Source organism: Adiantum capillus-veneris, chromosome 1 (assembly GCF_014529385.1).
Source record: "Adiantum capillus-veneris isolate H3 chromosome 1, ASM1452938v2, whole genome shotgun sequence".
Taxonomy (NCBI): Eukaryota; Viridiplantae; Streptophyta; class Polypodiopsida; order Polypodiales; family Pteridaceae; genus Adiantum; species Adiantum capillus-veneris.
The window spans coordinates 124,050,997-124,070,767 of NC_140931.1; the positions used below are offsets into that span (position 1 = coordinate 124,050,997).

Consider the following 19,771-nt stretch of genomic DNA (forward strand, 5'->3'; position numbering starts at 1 on the left):
CTCTCTCTCAGTTTACATCTCTCCAGGTGTCGCTCTCTACCTCTTTCTCTCTCTCTCACACAAGTGTCTGTACACATGCTCTCCATGTAGCTGACTATATGTCTCCCATCTGTCTGTCTCTCTCTTTCTCTCTCTAACATACACACACATTGGCAGCTCCATCAACGCATGGCATGGTAGCGGTGTCTAGAGTATTCTAAGCAGAGAGGCCCTTTCTCTGTGCGCATGGGTTATTGCAATTGTGTGAGTCGAGACACTCCATGGCTCGTTGAGGCTTGGTACGATTGTGGCGCTGAGCTCTCTGTATCTCTCACTGACGTCGCTGTTGTGTGACACTGGAGTGTGGCACTGCTCTATTCAGTTGCTCTTGGTGTTGTTGTAGCCAGACCATAAACTCTCTCTCTCAACTAAAAACATGCTCCATATCCTAGTGGTGTTAGCACTCGAGGAAAAAGGGGTTAGAGCTAGGTGCAAGCAAGGATGGGGCTGGAGGGGGACATTGGAGGAGAGGCGGTTTGGGGGGGGGGAGGGGCAATTGGCAAGGGAATCCAAAAAGATTCCAGGTCCTTACTTCCTTTTAGAAGCTGCCAGGTAAGAAAGAACATGTGTGCCAGTATGTTGTGCACATGCCAGTTTGTTGGCGGAGAGAAGAGGAGCAGGACAAGGGAGGGTGACAAAGGTGCATCGAGGGGGGGCACACAACTCTCTCTCTCTCTCTCTCTCTCTCTCTCTCTCTCTCTCTCTACGACTGGATGTTGGCGTGGAATTGGGAGGGGGGGGGGAGGGAGGAATATCTGCTGGAATCCCATTGAGTAATGGGATTTCTTTTAATATAGAGGATGTATCATCGAGAAACAAAACAAAATATTTGCGTTTGAGACATTGGCTTTTAAAAGTGTGACCATTGCTTTGAAATGCAACAAAGAGGACTCTTGGGGTAGTTTCCTATGACGTTATATCTCGCAGTTTAGAGTGGACTCTCGATACTATTCCATATGATGCTAGATCTTGAATTTTTCTTGGCGTTGTTCCCTATGTCATTAATAAATAATCCTCTTCTTTATTATAAATGATGCTCTTTATAGATATGTTCGAGATCCTCACCCAAATACGCATATGTAAGCTCTTTGCCTTGCGTTCTCATCTTGTAATCACTCCCTTTCACAAAGAGAGCACCCATGGGCCATGCCCCTTATTTCAATACATAGTCATGCTATTGTATTTCCTTTATCCCACTGAAACCTGTACTTCGAGCGGGATAGCTGAACAACGAAATCTAGTTGATACTACAAATATTGCTGATCTGCAGCGGGACTCGGCTCTTAGGAAATGGTATATTCCAAATTGCCAAATAGATTATGATGCGCCGTTTAATGCGGGTCTAACTTACTAATCTCTTTAGTTTAAGACATGGACCTATTTTCAATTTAAATTTCATGGAAGAGTCTCCCTCCGCTTGCGCAGAGCCCCTTCTGATCAGTTCGCCAATGGAGGACGGCTCACCATCGCCAATGGTAAGCGCCTCCGTCTCCCCGCGCCCCCGACACACACACACACACGCACGCACATACACTTGCGTGCGCACTCACACAAACCTGTTTACGAGCTAGACGCTGCTCATGTCGAATAGAGAAAAGGCGCTTCTCTCCTTTCCTTCTTAACTTGTTGCAACAGGCATTGCAATTTGTAATATCCTCTTGTGGCCGTGGCAAATATCATAGCTAGTCAGTACCCAACAAAATCATGAGTTTCATACAACTTTATCGAGCAAATATATCAAGTCTAACTTGTGCCCATTTCGTCTTCCTGCAGCGTTATCAACACAATAAAGCAAGCCATTTTCTGTTGCGCCATGGCAACCAGATGTCATGTTTCCTTGTGCCTCCTCAGCAAGAGGTGGACGTCTCTGAATTATGCTTTATCGATCATGGTCAGAGTATACAGGACCAAAAATTCAAGCAATTTTGCAAGCCAAACAATGGTCGCTTTCATGCTCATCTTCACCATGGCGAACTCGTTGAAGACATTTTCTTGGAAGCAGTATTGCTCTTATGTCCATTCATGCGAAAGTTCTGCTGATTTTAGCCCAACTTTTCTTCTGACATGCATATTAACTATGTCTCTAACGTTACATTTGTTGTTGTAATTCAGTGCATGGAAGCAGCAGGTTGTGGTCTTGGTCCATTTCCATGGGAATTTCCAGATTCATGTTTTAAGGTTCTTGATGAAAGCTACAGTCAAGACTTCTTGCATCGCAATGAGGTAAAAGGAGAGCTGCACGTGCACAAGGAGGGTTGTGGTCATGAGCAGATCAGACATGGCGATCACTTGGACTGGCTAGTTCCGTTAAGCGATGGTTCATTTGCTGTCAGCCATGCTCTTGGAAATGATAGCGAAATGTTGGAGCATGGGCGGCTCATAAAGATTGGAGAACCACATCATCAAACAGCTAAGAACCGGGAGACTAGTTCTTTTGCCTTATTCAAATTCGAGGCTCTGCAAATGGGTGCCTCAGATAGTAGAACAAGATCACTTCCTTCCAATGCAGCTGACGAACTTGTGTCAGCTGAGAATTCTTCAGGGCATGTCTTTGATGCAATGCAACCTTTGTTGAAAGAACCAGATGTCAGTATAAATATAGAAAATGATGCTGAACCAATTAAACTGCAAAAGACTGCAATTGATGTTTTTGGAATTTGCTGTCCTGCTGAAGTCCCTTTGGTCAAGAAGATTTTGGAGCCTGCCCCAGGAGTGCAAGAAGTCTATGTGAATGTTGCGGCTAGATTAGTAACGGTGCAACACGATGCTTTTGCCACTCCCCCGGCCAGACTAGGTACAGTTTATCCCATGTATTCTTTCATACTTGCTACCTGACCTCTTATGTTGGAATCTAACAATATTCAATTTTATTCTACCATCATTAAAATTACAAGTGTTTGCTTGCTGCTGAATTGCCAGTCAAATTGCTGAATAATGCACACCTGGAAGCCAGCATCCATGTTACAGGGGAGTGGAAGGCTGCACGCAAATGGCCTTCTCCTTACACGTTTGCCTCTGGGTTTTTTGTCCTTATTGCATTGTTTCAGTATGCATTTTACCCGTTGAAATGGGTTGCTCTTGGGGCTGTGGCAGTGGGTGCCCCACCAATCATTTTGAAAAGTTTCAGAGCCCTGCGGCGTTGTATTCTGGACATCAATATATTGATGATAATTGCAGGCAAGTGATTTTATTGGCTCCAGAGGAACACCGATGCATTCAAGCTTTTTACAAGCTGAATATCAAATCACTGTTCTGCTCGAATTTTGTAGTTGCTGGTTCTATTGCCCTTGGTGACTACCTAGAAGCTGGTCTGATCGTGTTTCTCTTCGCTCTTGCGGAATGGCTTGAGTCAAGGTCATCGGACAGGGTATTTCTCTATTCTTTCAAGTGTTGTTTTTTAGTGCATGCCTGTGGTGCATTGATCAAAATTAGTGAAAAATCTTTCTTCGCTTATCATGACTTTAAAGTCAATGTTCAGGCACGATTAGCGATATCTTCTGTGGCAAGTTTAGCCCCCCAGAGTGCAATCCTTGCAGAAACTGGTGCAAGGGTAAACGTCTCGGAGGTCAAAGTTGGGACAAGGCTTGCTGTGAAAGCTGGAGAGTCAATACCTATTGATGGCACTGTAGTATCTGGGAGGAGTGCTGTAGATGAAAGCAGCTTAACTGGAGAGTCACTGCCTGTAGAGAAGGAGGCTGGTACTCGTGTTTGGGCTGGTACCATCAATATGACAGGTGCTGCTTCTGTGGAAGGAGTGTAAAAGGAGATTGCATTTTTTTGTCTCTATGAATTTAGTATCACTTTTTATGGAGGTTGAAGTCGATGATGATTAAGCTGTGATGCTATTAATTCAGAAATTTCAAGTTCAAACGTTTGTGCTCCTCAACATATGTACACGTACGCACGTGCACATGCACACACGTGTGTAGTGTACACATGCATTTGTGTATGTATGTGTTTACACATATACAGATATACATATATGTGTATGTAGGCATGCTAGGGTGTGTGTACATTTCTATATATTAATGTATGTAAACACATATGTCACATATGAAGTACATACATACAGATACGTGCGTGCCTACCTGCATCATGCATTATATGTATGGATGGATGCATGCATAATGACTTCGTGATGGTATGTAACAATCAATTTTAGCTAGAAAACTGGTTTCTGTAGGAGTTTCAAACGTTCCTGCTATTTCTTCCCACTGAATTTCCTGGGGATTTTGTTAGGATATATCTGTGTTGAAACTTCGGCCTTGGCTGAAGATTCCGCTGTAGCAAGGATGATAAGATTAGTAGAGGAGGCTCAAACTCAACGCTCTCATGTGGAGCAGTTAATGGAGTCATTTGCTAAATACTACACTCCACGTAAGTTCTTCTAGTCTTTCTTCAACGTGTCAATTTTTTAATGTTTTCTCAAATGCGAGGTTAAAAACTAGGTATTGTTCCGGTGGCCCTGTATGTCATCTTCTGTTGAGTTTACAACAATTCTGTGTTCATCGTAATGGCATACAACCTATTTTTTTTGATTGAAGCTGGTTTTCCATCATTGTTACTTTGCACACCTGTTGTTACTCTATCCATCATTTGTCATAGTCTGTAAAGTCTGGTTCAAATTCTGCCCTTAGCAACCTTGGAGTGGAGATTTTCTAATGTTTGAAGGATATTTCAAGATTTCAGCTCCTTTCAAAGCATGAAGATATCTGTTTGAGTTTTATGTACTGAGCTATATTTTTTCATGTATGGAATGTCATAATCAATTCATGTTAGACATTTATTATGATAACATACTCTTAACCTACTTATCCTCTTGCCTCCGGGAAACATGCGAACTAGGTTAATGTACTAAATGTCATGCATACATTACATTAGGACCTCCGTTGTGCATACATGCATAATGTATGGATGATCTGATCTGTCATTCATAATGTTCGTCGAGACATGCAATTATTTATGCTTTGTTGATCATTCAAATGTAACACCTTTTATGGCTGCTAGATGGGTCTACAGAAATTTTAAGGTGGGTGTTATGGACATATATTAAATAGCTAGGAGAACAGACGAGTTGTATTTCAAGCAGCATCACCTCAAAATGCATTTCAATAGGTCTGAAGCGTGAAAGGGCCAAAACGGCTGAAATGTCTAATTCTGCTGGTGAAATGCCTTGCAATGAAACGTCTGTGACAAAGTTTATCTGTATGGAAACCTAGCCTCCCAAAGTTTTTGTCATATAATTCTAATGCTGTAAAAGCGAGCAATTTATGTATCTTTTGTGTATGCTACAAGAAACTCTTTGTTGAGTTTACTAAACCACTATTTCTACATGGCCTTGTTGGCCCCCTCTCTGTCTCACAACCTAGTCTAGACCATCATAGTTGGTCTCGTTAGATATTTGATGGGTGGAGAGATCACTAATCACTATGATCTCTATGATGATCCGTTGTAAGCATAGTAACAGTGGACGCCCTTTTTCGGGCTTCCTGTCCCCACTTTTCCGTCCCCACTTGCCGTCCCGCTCTCTTTTTTACACTAAAAATCCATTTCAGCCCCGTCCCCCGTCCCGGAATGCGTCCCTTGTGACTATGGTTGTAAGGTTGCAGGGCCTCATGAGTTCGTTGAGGAGGATTGTCCCTCTACACATCTCTCTCTCTAAAAAGAATCATCAATCGAGCAAGAGAAGAAGTAACGATGTGTGGAAGTGTAAAGTCTAGATCTTCATCATTTCAATTCCGCTGCATCTGACATTGGTATCAGAGCTTTGTAGCTTTTGCACTAATGCGCTAATCTTTGAGTTTTTTTTCCTCTTTGGTGCTTGAGTATGTGTTGTAGGACCGTGCGCCTTGAGCATAGGAAATGCAAACATTGTATACCGGGGTTTATAGTTGTGGTGCACTTGCAAGAGGGTAGTTGACTTGGTGTGCGCGCTCAATCTAGGATTAGTATCGGCAATTTTACGAGCGTGTTTGCAGGGTCTGCATGTCCGGACAAGTCCATTAGATTAGGTTTTCCACTTTTGGAACCCTCTTGCATAAATTGTCACGTGGGCACTTCACTCAGAGCAGATTTCAACTCTAATGGATGCAAAAACAGTTACGTAACTTGTATGGTTTTGTTCAGCATATAATATGACTCTTGTTTAATACATGTACTGTCGCGTGACACATCCCAACCCTATGTGTCCGTAGACAAGCTACACCATAGCAGGGTTTCCATCAAGTCCAGTCAAGTTAGATTAGAAGTGATCTGGCACTTTTGTGAGTCTATTCGTAGACCGTGCATGCCCAGTCACTCAGTGTAGATGCATATCCTCTGGTTGCACACTGCATAAGCATAAGCATTTCCATCAAATTCCATAAGAGTCAGTTTGGGGATTTTTCATATGACTTTATCCCATTTTTCCCTATTTTTAACATTTTTCACTTATTTATTAAGTGACTTTTGTTGGGTACTCAGGAGGGCAAATTGGGTAAGTTAATATATAAGCAAACCCAAGTTAGCACAAATTGGTAGATGAGCCAAGGAGCACAGTAGGCTACCAAGCAACAGGTGTTTCCCTCCCTCTCTCAGCAAGACCCTCTCCAAGTTGCTTGGTGAAGCCCATTCCCCCGCATCATCCTCATCTTGGGATCGCCCACTCTTCTGGCTGCCCTAGCGCTTTCCTCCCATGCAGATATCGCCAGCAAGCATTGAAAGCTAGCGTTTTTCCCACTGGTCACTTCAGCATTTTTGGCCACTACTAACGCCAGGCAAAACTCAGCAATTCAGCGATTTCATCAAGCAAATTGCAGCAGACTACCGAGGCCGGGTAAGGAGTTATTAAGCACTTGGAAAACTGCCATTTTCAGCAACAAGTCCTCTGCTGCCACAACGTTTTTTTCAGCCAAGAAACTTCTCCAAAAACGCAGCCTAAGTGTAGGAAAAAGCAGCGTTTTGCTCTCAGCAATTCAGCCCTTGAACCGCAGCAAATACTCAGTGTTTCAGCCGGCAGTAGTACCTTAAAAAACGCAGCAGAATCCTAGATCTCTTCAGCGTTTTTCATCCATTATTCAGCCCGACAAAAACAGTCATTTTTTAGCCACGAAGAAGGTAACAAATTTCAGCCTAAGTCGCCGTCGTCATCATCGGCATAGTCCCATTGCATCAGTCCATTGCATACGCATTGTACACCTTTGTGCAATCAAGTAGACCACTCTCGCCGACGAGAGTGGGGCCTTCGGAGGAGGGTTTTACAACCTCTCGGTGTCGTATCTCTTCTCTCTCCTTCTCTCAGTCTCATTCAGTTGCACGCACAATCCACTCACTCTGTTCGTGACCACAGCACTCTACAAGACGGAAAGCTCTCTCTTTCCTTAAAGAACTAAAAGGAACCTTGAGCAATAAAGATCACTAATCTTGAGAAAATACAACATTCATTTCGCTAAACCTTACATTGGTATCAGAGCTTTGGAAGTGTTCTGCATTACTCAAGGGAAGAACCACAATAATTTTTTTGCTTGTTGTGATCGCACGAATCCAAGTTTACTTGGGCGTGGAGATTCCTAATCGATGTTTTGTTGAAGAGTGACAGGAATCCCAAGAAAGAAGGGCTTGTCCAGCCTCCCCTTGTGTCTCTTTTCACTCATTGAGAGCGGACCGTGCACTTAGCGGCCGGCCAACCATGCACTTAGCGGCCATTGAGGCTTTCACAGCTCTCAAGGTTGCGGTGATGGAAGCTCCGTGTCTTATCCTTGCTTCTTGGGATGATCCCTTTGAGGTATGGACGGATGCGAGCAATGTCGCCATAGGCGCTGTGCTCCAGCAGCATGGTCGTCTTGTAGCTTTCCTTAGCCGGAAGCTCAATAGTGCGGAAAAGAATTATTCAGTTTATGATAAAGAACTTTTGTCTGTCATTCACTCTCTTAAGCATTGGAAGCATTTCTTGTATGGTAGAGAGTTTACAGTACGCACAGATCATCAAGCCCTCAAGTGGCTCCAGTCTATGCCTAGTGCACATTGGAGTGATCTCCAAGCGCGGTGGTCATAATTTTTTGAGCAATTTGGAGGTTTGATTGAGTATGTGCCTGGAAAAGCTAACCCTGTTGCAGATGCATTGAGTCGCAAAGGACAAATTTTGGCTCTTGAGTCAAAAACCACATTTTCTATACATGGTGAGTCTTTTGACAGCATGAAGAATCAATATGCAGATTCGGAGTTTGGTAAGTAATTGCAGGCGCTTGCTTTGTGAGGATTCTAGGTGCTAATCCTTAATTAAGTACTTAAACTCATGATTAAGACTTAAGAAACTGAAACTGAACTTAGAACAAGACTTAGAAGACTCTGTGTTTGATTGATTGAAATGTGTGATACAAGGGTTCCTTTTATAGGAATTGAATAGTCATCAGTGAAGAGGCATGTCTCTTTGTGAAGAGACATGACTTTAGGCGAAAAGACACATCCTTTCGGCGAAGAGCTGCAACCATTGGGCGAAGAGTCGCACCCGTAGAGCAAAGGGGTGTGACCAGTCGTCGAAGGAGTGTGGCTTTTGGCGAAGAGACACGTCCTTTGGGCGAAGGGGTGTGACCATCCAAGCGCAGGGGTCCTCCTTGGCATGGCACTTCGCGTATCTGCAACTAGGAGTAGATGTATTGCTGTTAACATAGTCACAATCGTGACATTCCCTCCCATTTAAAATGAGAGCCCGTGTCAAAGAAATGACTTTTGATGTTGATAGAACACTGGAAAAGCATTGAATCTTAGAAAATCTTCAGTCTTTGAGTTATCAGAAACCTTTGTCTTGAACCTTTGTTTCTTGCGAAACCTTTTTGCTTTGACTGCTAAATCCCATGTCATTGCATTATTCAAAGACTTTTTAGAGGCATCTGGCATAATCAGGTTGATTGCAACAAGAGGTTTATCTTCAAAATCCTTCGTGTGATGTAAGATTTCTGGTTCAAAATTTTCCAGTAACTGCGAAATATTTGGGGAAGAGGAAATCAACTTTAGTAATCTCTGGAGAGGATTTTGTCTTGAGACTGTAATCATATTGGAATAACCAATGCTGACCAAGAATCATGTCGTAATAAGATAAAGGCATGACTTCAAAATCCAGTTGATCTGCATAAGTTTGAATCTCGAACTGCAACTGTCGAACTGTCTGATCACAAGTCAAGATTGATCCATCTGCTAATTCCACATCATATAAGTGAGATGTCTTTTGAGTTGGTAAGCCAAGTTGTTGAACTATCTGAGTGTTGACGAAATTATTCGAGCATCCGCTGTCCACTAAAATATTGATGGAGCGACCATTGAGTAGTCCAAGAAGGCTCAAAACTTGCTTTGAGAGAGGCTCCAAAACTGAAGAATTGCACTGAGCATGCTTCATAAGAATACTCGTATCCTCAGAGACACGAATCGTATTGACCACAGATTTTCCTTTATCCTTAGCAGAATCTAGTTGTTCAGAATTCGATGATGTTTTCGCTTTGGAATTTCTTTTCAAATTAGACGGATTTGGTCTCTTTGGACATTGATACCATCTATGGTCACCACTGCAAATTGTACATAATCCTTCCTTCTTTGAAGTCGAAGATGAATTTGACGAAGACCCTTGCTGAGTATTGGAATGCTGATCTTGAGAAAAATCACGTCCATTACCACGATCAAGTGGAGGAACATGTGAAGAAGATCTGCTTTCAGATTGTCGATCTTGAGAATAGAACCTTGAAGTTGAATAAGGTTGTGTTGCTTGCTGTCTGAACTGAGACTGATGTTGCTGACTTTGGCTATAGTTGTCTCTGCGATCGCGCTGTGAAAAGCGAGCGCTGTTTGAAGATCTGTTACCAGGGAGAAAATTCCGTGTAGGGCGTCGATTATCGCTAAGACGCTCCACATAGGCAATTGCAGCATCCAAGGTGGTAGGGTCGTATTTGTGCACATCATCCTTCAGGTTGGGTTCACGTCCGTCGATAAAGCTGTGAAGTTTATCAGAGGGACTAAGGGTCTCTATCTCCAGAGTTAGCCTTTGGAACTCTGTGATGTACGCGGCCAAGGAACCTGTCTGGCTCAGGCGGCGAAGAGAGGACCGGGCATGAAAATCCGCATTGGCAGGTTCGAACGCCTTGCGAATAGCACGCCGGAATTTATCCCAAGAAGGTGTGTTTTTACCATCAGCAACCTGTCGTTGCCACCAAAGAAATGCTGTGTCCTTGAGCAGAGAGCTAGCAAGTGCAACTTTTTTACTCTCGACCAAGTCCGTGTTCGATAAGTAAATCTCCATTTTGAACAGCCATTGGTCCAGCATGCGCTTGTCGCGGCGACCAGTGTATGGTTCTGGCAATTTAACATCAAGCTTCTTCTTCTGTGCAGCATTAAAAATTTTATAAAGTAATTGAAGTTCGCAATTGTCTACCTCTTCAGCTGGATCTGGTTCGTTCGGTTCATCCACTGAAGCTTCGGAAGAAGGTGTTGAAGATGTTGCATTAGTAGTTCGAGAAACAGCAGGTCGACTTCGAGAAGTGTTTTCCGTGTGCATCTCATCCAAGCGAGTGTGAAGTGATGCGAGGCTTATGGAAAGTGTGGCCATCTGCTCCTTGATGAGAGTAAGAGCATCGTCAGATTGACCACTTCCGTCCTGAGAATTCGGCATGGTTACGCCTCAATGGGAATTCTCGAACAGGTGTAAGTTCTGGGTCGGGAACAGGTTCTGGAACGGGTTCTCCGTGAGCGGAAAATCTCTATGAAATAAGTTCGTGCTCGGGAGTCGGGGAATCGGGAATAATTATCACTGCCGGTTCTAAGCAGGGAAATTCACCTGCAAAATTTCATCGGGAAAAATCTGCGTAGTGGTTCGCGTCGGCCATGTGTGCGAAATATCTTGCGCAGTAGGTGCACACAGAGCAGAGCAAGGGAGAGGCAGCGTAATTTTTTTTTGTTTATTTTTATAAAGGTAAGTTTACGTGAAGAGGCTTTCACATGGGAGTTTTTTTTAAATATGGGTGTTTTCACATGGGGTTTTAAAAAATTTGGGTTTTCTTTTGGCCGGTCACCCAAGTTTGGGGCGGGCGGGCAGGTCACTTAGGACTTAATATATTTGAAGGGGTAATCATAAGGTGCAGCTAGCGTAATAAACTAGCCAGCGTAGCCAATCTCAGCCAGCGACTAATTCAGCCAGCGCATAAAATTCAGCCAGATAGCACGTGCAAATCAGCCAGCGTTTCAACATGGGCAGCCCAGCGTTTGCAAGAAACTCAGCCCAACGTTTTCAGAAATTCAGCCTCCAGTGTACGTGACTCTCAGGGAAGGGGTGCGATCTTTGGGAAGGGGTGGCTTCCTTGTGCCCTCTTGCGAAGAGGTGCCCTTTGGATATACAGCAGCCAACAAAGGGAATTCAGCCCCTTGCCGAGTGAATGGGCACACAGGCGAAGCGACACACCCGTATGCGAAAGGGTGCGAGCAAGGTGAAGAGGTACTGTCCTTTCACATGAAGAGGTGCGCGCACAATCTCGAAGGGACACCACCTGATGAGGAGGCCAGGTACGTGGCACTCCCGCACACCCACATTTGCATCCCTGTCCTTTGTTCTATTATCTATATGTATGTAATGGAACAGAATAGATTTAAGTTACCTCATGCTTGTATGCACATGCGTACCATCTTTCTTCTGCTTCCATGCAACTCCGGGAAGGGGTAGAGTGTAGGGGCGAGGGTGAGAGGCTCACAACCTTTGGGTCCCGGAAAAAATTTGCTCTGATACCACTGTGAGGATTCTAGGTGCTAATCCTTAATTAAGTACTTAAACTCATGATTAAGACTTAAGAAACTGAAACTGAACTTAGAATAAGACTTAGAAGACTCTGTGTTTGATTGATTGAAATGTGTGATACAAGGGTTCCTTTTATAGGAATTGAATAGTCATCAGTGAAGAGGCATGTCTCTTTGTGAAGAGACATGACTTTAGGCGAAAAGACACATCCTTTCGGCGAAGAGCTGCAACCATTGGGCGAAGAGTCGCACCCGTAGAGCAAAAGGGTGTGACCAATCGTCGAAGGAGTGTGGCTTTTGGCGAAGAGACACGTCCTTTGGGCGAAGGGGTGTGACTATCCAAGCGCAGGGGTCCTCCTTGGCATGGCACTTCGCGTATCTGCAACTAGGAGTAGATGTATTGTTGTCAACATAGTCACAATCGTGACATGCTTCCCAAGGGCCCAACAACTATCTCATTTGTGATGGATTGTTATTTTTTCGTCAGCGTCTATGTGTGTTGCCCTCTCTCAGGCCAGCCATATTGCATGATGCACATGACTCCATCACGAGTGGGCACATGGGTATGAACACCACATTGGAAAAGATTGAACGATTTTTCTATTGGCCTAAAATGCGAAAAGATGTGTTTAGTTATGTCACGCATTGCACTATATGTCAAAAAGTGAAAGCTCCTCGGGGTAAGCAGCAAGGCCTTTTGCTTCCACTGCCTATTCCCGAAGGACCTTTTCAGGATATCTCTATGGATTTTGTGACTAACTTACCACCAAGTCAGCATTCAAGGAACACTCAATGTTTAACTATTGTTGATCGTTTTAGCAAATTTTGCATGTTGATTCCTTGTAAGGCCACAGTTACTGCACAAGATGTTGCACGATTGTTCATAAAGCATTGGTACCCCCTCTGTGGTTTGCCAAAGTCAATTGTTTCAGATAGGGATGTTAAGTTTACGTCCAACTTTTGGCGTGCACTCTTTGAAAATTTTGGCACAGAGTTAAATTTTTCATCCGCTTTTCATCACAATCAGATGGTCAAACGGAAATTTATAATGAGTTGGCTTTTGATGTGTTGAAGTCTTATGTTCATGATCAGCAGTCTCAATGGGAGCTCTATCTCCCATTGGTACAGGCTATTCTCAATGATTTCTTCTTTTCTGCTATTGGTCGAACTCCGTATGAGGTAGCTTTTGGCCGCCGATTCCAGTCATTGTTGACTCGATCGGTCAGTCAAATGCCTGATGCCAATGCTGAGAGTCAGTCATTGGATGAGATTTCTGAGAGTGTGAAGCTTCGGCTAAGCAAGGCTCATGAATCTTATTCTCGACAGGCTAACAAGCATCGTCAGGAGGTCTCGATCAAGGAAGGAGATTGGGTGTATCTACGAATTATGAAACAGCGTCTTAAGCAAGTTGGAAAGAAATGTCCTAAATTATCTTTTCGTATGTATGGTCCATTTCCAGTCATCAAAAAGATTAATGAGGTTTCAATGAAATTGAAGTTGCCTAACTCATGGTCAATGCACAACGTTTTCCATGTTTCTTGGTTGAAAGTGTTTCAGGGAACACCTCCAAAGGACGTTTCGGAAGAAGAAGAACCGGAGATCATCGATGAAGCAGAAGTTATGGAGCCGGAGCAAGTCTTGTTGCATCGGTTTCGCCATGGTTCGAAGAAACAAGTACGACAGTATTTTTTGAAGTTCAAAGATCGAGGAACCCATGAAGCGGTGTGGGTAGACGAAGAGTTCTTCAAGGATTATCCAGAGTTGTTGGCAGACTACAAGGAAGCCATGCAGCTCGGTACCATTACCTCACTTTAAAAAGGAGGGGGTGTCAGTGACACATCCCAACCCTATGTGTCCGTGGACAAGCTACATCATAGCAGGGTTTCCGTCAAGTCCAGTCAAGTTAGATTAGAAGTGATCTGACACTTTTGTGAGTCTATTCGTAGACCGTGCATGCCCAACCACTCAGTGTAGATGCATATCCTCTGGTTGCACACTGCATAAGCATAAGCATTTCCATCAGATTCCATCAGAGTCAGTTTGAGGATTTTTCAGATGACTTTATCCCATTTTTTCCTATTTTTAACATTTTTCACTTATTTATTAAGTGACTTTTGTTGGGTACTCAGTAGGGCAAATTGGGTAAGTTAATCTATAAGCAAACCCAAGTTAGCACAAATTGGCAGATGAGCCAAGGAGCACAGCAGGCTACCAAGCAACAGGTGTTTCCCTCCCTCTCTCAGCAAGACCCTCTCCAAGCAACTTGGTGAGGCCCATTCCCCCGCATCATCCTCATCTTGGGATCGCCCACTCTTCTGGCTGCCCTAGCACTTTCCTCCCATGCAGATATCGCCAGCAAGCATTGAAAGTTAGCGTTTTTCCCACTGGTCACTTCAGCGTTTTTGGCCACTATTAACGCCAGGCAAAACTCAGCAATTCAGCGATTTCATCAAGCAAATTGCAGCAGACTACCGAGGCCGGGTAAGGAGTTATTAAGCACTTGGAAAACTGCCATTTTCAGCAAGAAGTCCTCTGCTGCCACAGCGTTTTTTTTCAGCCAAGAAACTTCTCCAAAAACGCAGCCTAAGTGCAGGAAAAAGCAGCGTTTTGCTCTCAGCAATTCAGCCCTTGAACCGCAGCAGATACTTAGTGTTTCAGCCGGCAGTAGTACCTTCAAAAACGCAGCAGAATCCTAGATCTCTTCAGCGTTTTTCATCCATTATTTAGCCCGACAAAAACAGTCATTTTTCAGCCACGAAGAAGATAACAAATTTCAGCCTAAGTCGCCGTCGTCATCACCGTCGTCGTCATCGGCATAGTCCCATTGCATCAGTCCATTGCATACGCATTGTACACCTATGTGCAATCAAGTAGACAGCTCTCGCCGACGAGAGTGCGGCCTTCGGAGGAGGGTTTTACAACCTCTCAGTGTCATATCTCTTCTCTCTCCTTCTCTTAGTCTCATTCAGTTGCACGCACAATCCACTCACTCTGTTCGTGACCACATCACTCTACAAGACGGAAAGCTCTCTCTTTCCTTAAAGAACTAAAAGGAACCTTGAGCAATAAAGATCACTAATCTTGAGAAAATACAACATTCATTCCGCTAAACCTTACATGCACATACATATATGTGGTATGTAGGCATTTCAGTTAGATGTTTTCCCAAGGTCTTTATGGAGGCTTGAACATTTCGGGGTGAAACATTGCATTTCGGCTATGGAAGTCTATAGCTGAAACATAGTGGAGTGATGCTGATTTAAAGTAATGACATGATTCGAGGTCTAGAGCTGAAACATAGCGCAGTGACGCGGATTTAAAGTAATGACATGATTCGAGGATAGACTAATGAGATTGTCCAATGCTTTTTTTAACATCATCAAATGCAGATTAATTTTTTTCATGATGTGCAGTTGTGATAGCTGGTGCTTTGGCTTTCACAATAATTCCAGTAAGTGTACATGCGCACAACATTCGGCACTGGATGTACTTGGCATTAGTTCTACTTGTTGTGGCTTGCCCTTGCGCTCTTGTGATCTCCACTCCTGTTACAACAACCTGTGCAATAGCACAAGCTGCTCGATTGGGTCTCCTTGTGAAGGGTGGAAAACACTTGGAAGCTCTTGGAAAGCTGAAAGTTGTTGCTATGGATAAGACTGGCACGCTTACTGAGGGTTGCTTTCAAATAATAGAAGTGCATGCCTTAAACAAGGAAGCCGATCTACAAGATGTCCTATTTTGGTAAACTACTCTCTATATGGTCGACTTTTTAATTGTGCAAATTAGTCTATTATACCTTTACAAGGACACAAAGTCTTCAACTTGAGAATGTGGGAGAAGGGTCAGAAAAAAGGCTTAAACACAACTATTGCACACAATCTAGTCATGTTAATGGAGTACGGAGTACAAAACAATTTGTGTATTGACCAAGAAATTGACTACACAAAATCAACAGACACTTATGAACCTGAAAAATGAAGAATTTTCTATGTTGAATCATTGCTTCAGGCTATCATGCATTGAGAGCAAAGCAAGCCATCCCATTGCATCAGCTATAGTGGACTATGCTAGGCTGCATGGGGCACAATCAGGAAATGCTGAGGTCGTTGTGGATGAATTTAGAGTACTTCCTGGAGAAGGTGTGAGCGGAATTGTCAATGGTCATAAAATTGCTGTTGGGAATGAACGCTTAGCCAGTCGGCTCCTTTGGTTGGAAGGTAACTGTTTCTATATCAGGCATCATGTTTGTCAAATATGGCTCTCTGCAGAGTAATACTTAACATGCCTTACGTAGCTTCAGGTGCCGATTCTGCTCTTCTGGAGAGTTGGAAAAGCCAGGGTTTAACAATCTGCTGGATTGGTGTGGATGAAAAGCCAATATTGATTATGAGTGCTGGTGACCAGCTTCGACCAGAAGCCAGGGAGGCTGTGAGAGACATGAGGGTAAGCCTTGTCATCAAAGTTGTTCTTGGTTATAATTAAGTAGCAGAGTAATGAGAATTTTACGGTCTCGCTTGAGACCGCATTGTTTCAGAGATTGGGTCTCCGACTAGCTATGCTAACTGGAGATAGTTTGGAAGTGGCCAATAATGTACAGAGAAAGGTATTGACTTCTTCCTTTTCGGGTCTAAAGACAAAGGCACTCTGCATACATCATGACAATGCCGCTGTATATATCATGGTTTGCTACACTTCACACCAGTATAGATGAACAAATCTGATTTCCTAGTCTTGCTTGCAGCTTGGACAAATTGATGTGCATGCTCAATTGCTTCCTGAAGGCAAGGTGGAGGTGCTTCAGCAATTAAAAGCAGCCGGCCTTACTGGTATGGTTGGTGATGGAATTAATGATGCCCCGGCATTAGCGGCTGCTGATGTTGGCATTGCTATGGGCGTTGCTGGTACTGCCATTGCTATGGAGACAGCTGACATAGCCCTCATGACTAACGATCTCCGAAAGCTACCAGTTGCTGTGAGACTTGGCCAAAAAGCTCGCAGGAAGATCCTGCAAAATATTTTTTTATCAATTACAACCAAAGTGCTGGTGATTGTGCTTGCAGCAGTCGGATATGCATCTCTTTGGGGTGCTGTCCTTGCAGATGTTGGCACTTGCCTACTTGTTATATTTAACAGCATGCTGTTGCTAGAAAGGAAGAAGGATGAAGCAGGACGTCTAGGATTATTTACATTTTGGCGGAAACCCAAAAGCAAAGTTTGCCAGAAAGGTGTCCTGCTGAGCAGTGAGGAGTACATGGACACGGAAGCTGAACCCTGCTGCCCAAAGAAAATGGAAAATAACGGAGAATCTGCCCAAAGTACCAAGCAGGAAAATCAGTCGAGTCAGTCCTGTTGTTCAGCGAAGTCTTGTTGTGATATGAGGGGTGCAAACAATGGAATGAGACGAAGAGTGAGCAATAGAGACACCTATGATAAAGATTGCCTAGGCATAGATGAAGGAATCTGCTCATCAATTAACATTCCAGAGCTTGAAGGCTTACTCTTGAAGCAATCAGACAGTAGAAGAAACTTGAGCGAGTGCTCTTGTTGCTCTAGTAAATGTTGTACTGGCTGTAGTAGCAGGAACACCACTACCAGTATGATGCAAGCAGAAAGTGATGCCTCTTGTGGCATCACCATAAAACCCAATGTCCTAGAGACTCCATACAGCTCTAGGCAAGCCGTGAACTTGTGTACCTCAAGGGGCACAGCTGGTCAGTGCTTCACTACCAATAGTTCATTGGGTGCTACCCCGGCGTGCTGTGCTGCTAAAAGCCAAAGTCCTCCAAAATTACTACTTTCACCCATCAATTGTTGTGAGAAAGGATGTTGTGAAGGTGCTGCCATGACAAGACAGAGCTGGACGCCTGATGCTTCACTCGGTGCTACCCCTGCCTGTTGTGCCTTGAAAAGCCAAGCCCCAGCTCCAAGCGTACAGCTTAAATCCCTTGATGGTTGTGAGAAGGGATGCTGTAAAGGGCCAACCCGAAAGGCAGATGAGTCAGAAATAGGAGTGCCAATGCAGAAGAAGTCTGAAAGTACTGCAAGGATTGGCCATTGCTGCGGAACCACTAAGCCTTTGGTTGCTACTGTTGCATGTAGTATGCCTGGAAGCAAAGTTCCAGCTTCAAGTTTACGGCTCAAATCTATTGATGGTTGTGAATGGGGAAGTTGCCAAGGAGGAAGCCAAAAGGTATGTGAGTTCACAGCAGGGAAGCCATCGCAAAGCAATAACGAAGGTGCTGCCACAGCAATGCAATGCTGCACAAATGATATTTCGTTGGGTAGTTCCCCTGCTTGTTGTCTTTCTGAAGGCAAAGCCCTAGCTCCAAGCTTACAGCTCAAATCTATAGACGACTGTGAAAGGGGATGTTGTGAAGGGGAGATCCGAAAGGCATGCGAGTCTACAGCAGGGGATCCATTACAAAGGAAATTTAAAGGTGCTGCTACAACTGGCCAGTGCTGCACAAACAAAACCTTATTGGGTAGTCCAAAGACAGGCGAGTCTACTGCAGGTGGGCCATTGCAAAGGAAACCTGATGGTGCTGCCAAAACTGGCCAATGCTGCACAAACAATACTCATTTGGGCAGTTCCCCTGCATGTGTGTCTGAAAGCAAAGCCCCACCTCCCAGCCTGCAGCTTAAATCTATTGACGTTTGTCAACTGGGATGTTGCAAAGGGGGGAGCCATAAGGCAGATGAGTCTACAGCAGGAGAGCCATTTCAAAGGAAATTTGAAGATGCCGCTGAAAGGGACCTGTGCTGCACAAACAATACCTTGTTGGGTGCTTGTGCTTCCGAAGGCCAAGCCCCAGCTCAAAGCTTGCAGCTCAAATCCGTTGATGGTTGTAAACGGGGTTGTTGTCAAGGGGGGAGCCGAAAGTTAGACGAGTCTATAGCAGTGGAGCCATTGCAAAGAAAATTTGTAGGTGCCGCCATGACTGACGAGCGCTGCCCAAACATTGCTTTGTCGGGTGCTTCTCCTGCATTTTGTTCATCTGAAAGCAAAGCCCCAGCTGCAAGCTTACAGCTCAAATCCTTCGATGGCTGTGAACGGCCATGTTGTGAAAGCCAGAGCCTAAAGGCAGACATGCCAGCAGCAGCGCAACCAATATGAAAGAATTTAGGAAGCGTTGCCGCGACAGGCCATTGCTGCACAATGAACACATCTTTGAGTGCTCCTCCTGCGTGTTGTACGTCTAAAAGCGAAGCCCTTCCAAGCATAGTACAGCTTGACTCCAACAGTGGATGTGAAGAGGGATGTTGTAACATGTGGACAGAGGATGGGGAACCCAGTGCGAAGGGAATGTGAAAGTGATGAAGGAAGCTACGAAACAATATGTAGACATGCTTTGTCTCCCCCCCCCAAGCTACCTGCATGAGGTAGGGGTTGAACCAATGGCCACAGTTAAAGCCCCTCTCCTCCTTGACAAAAGCATATGTAAATAGGCCTATGTTCATCGTTTCTTAAGTATGTAGCAACCTAAGTAAGTAAATAGTAGTCCAGTATCCTCATTTAAGACTATTGGAGAGGCCAAATGAAACTAAGACTACTCTTAAATTTTGAAAAAATATATTGTAAAAGTAGGTCTATATTTTGGCAAACCAGAAAATCCAATTTGAAACATAACAAGTGATAGAATCACGAGGCTTGCTTTGTTGCTTGGTTGGTAAATGATTAGGGAAAACTAACCCACTAATCTTATGTAAACGAATACAATAGCCATAGCGATACTCAATTGTCACTTGAATACATATATACTATGTTTTGCATGTCATTTGGTTATATTTAATGGTGGTGTCAATTTTCAATTGACACCGACATTAGATTAACTATTACTAACTAAGAGTGCAAGTTTGAGTTGACATGGTTGACACAAGGCCATGGCTTGATACTCCTTGGAATCTACTACACAAAGAGAAATGAAATAATATATTGACGTATTCAAAAGGCCAAAATTGGTGAATCTGATACCATGTTTGGATA

At 43.9% G+C, this 19,771-nt stretch overlaps 1 protein-coding gene across 2 annotated transcripts; it reads left to right on the plus strand.

Moving 5' to 3' along the window:
* Positions 1-1,385: 1,385 nt before the first annotated feature.
* On the plus strand, positions 1,386-19,411 carry LOC147465491 (uncharacterized). 2 transcript variants are annotated; one of them, XM_086520444.1, is made up of 12 exons: positions 1,386-1,514; positions 1,813-2,040; positions 2,152-2,833; positions 2,959-3,216; positions 3,309-3,406; positions 3,518-3,773; positions 4,279-4,416; positions 15,201-15,528; positions 15,796-16,004; positions 16,082-16,230; positions 16,322-16,390; positions 16,529-19,411. In XM_086520444.1, the coding sequence occupies exons 1-12, from the start codon at positions 1,437-1,439 to the stop codon at positions 18,899-18,901; spliced, it is 4,866 nt and encodes a 1,621-aa protein (XP_086376570.1). In that variant the 5' UTR covers positions 1,386-1,436; the 3' UTR covers positions 18,902-19,411. The 2 variants fall into 2 exon arrangements, with proteins under 2 accessions (XP_086376570.1, XP_086376573.1); XM_086520447.1 differs by having other exon boundaries at positions 16,088-16,230.
* The last annotated feature ends 360 nt before the right edge of the window (positions 19,412-19,771 follow it).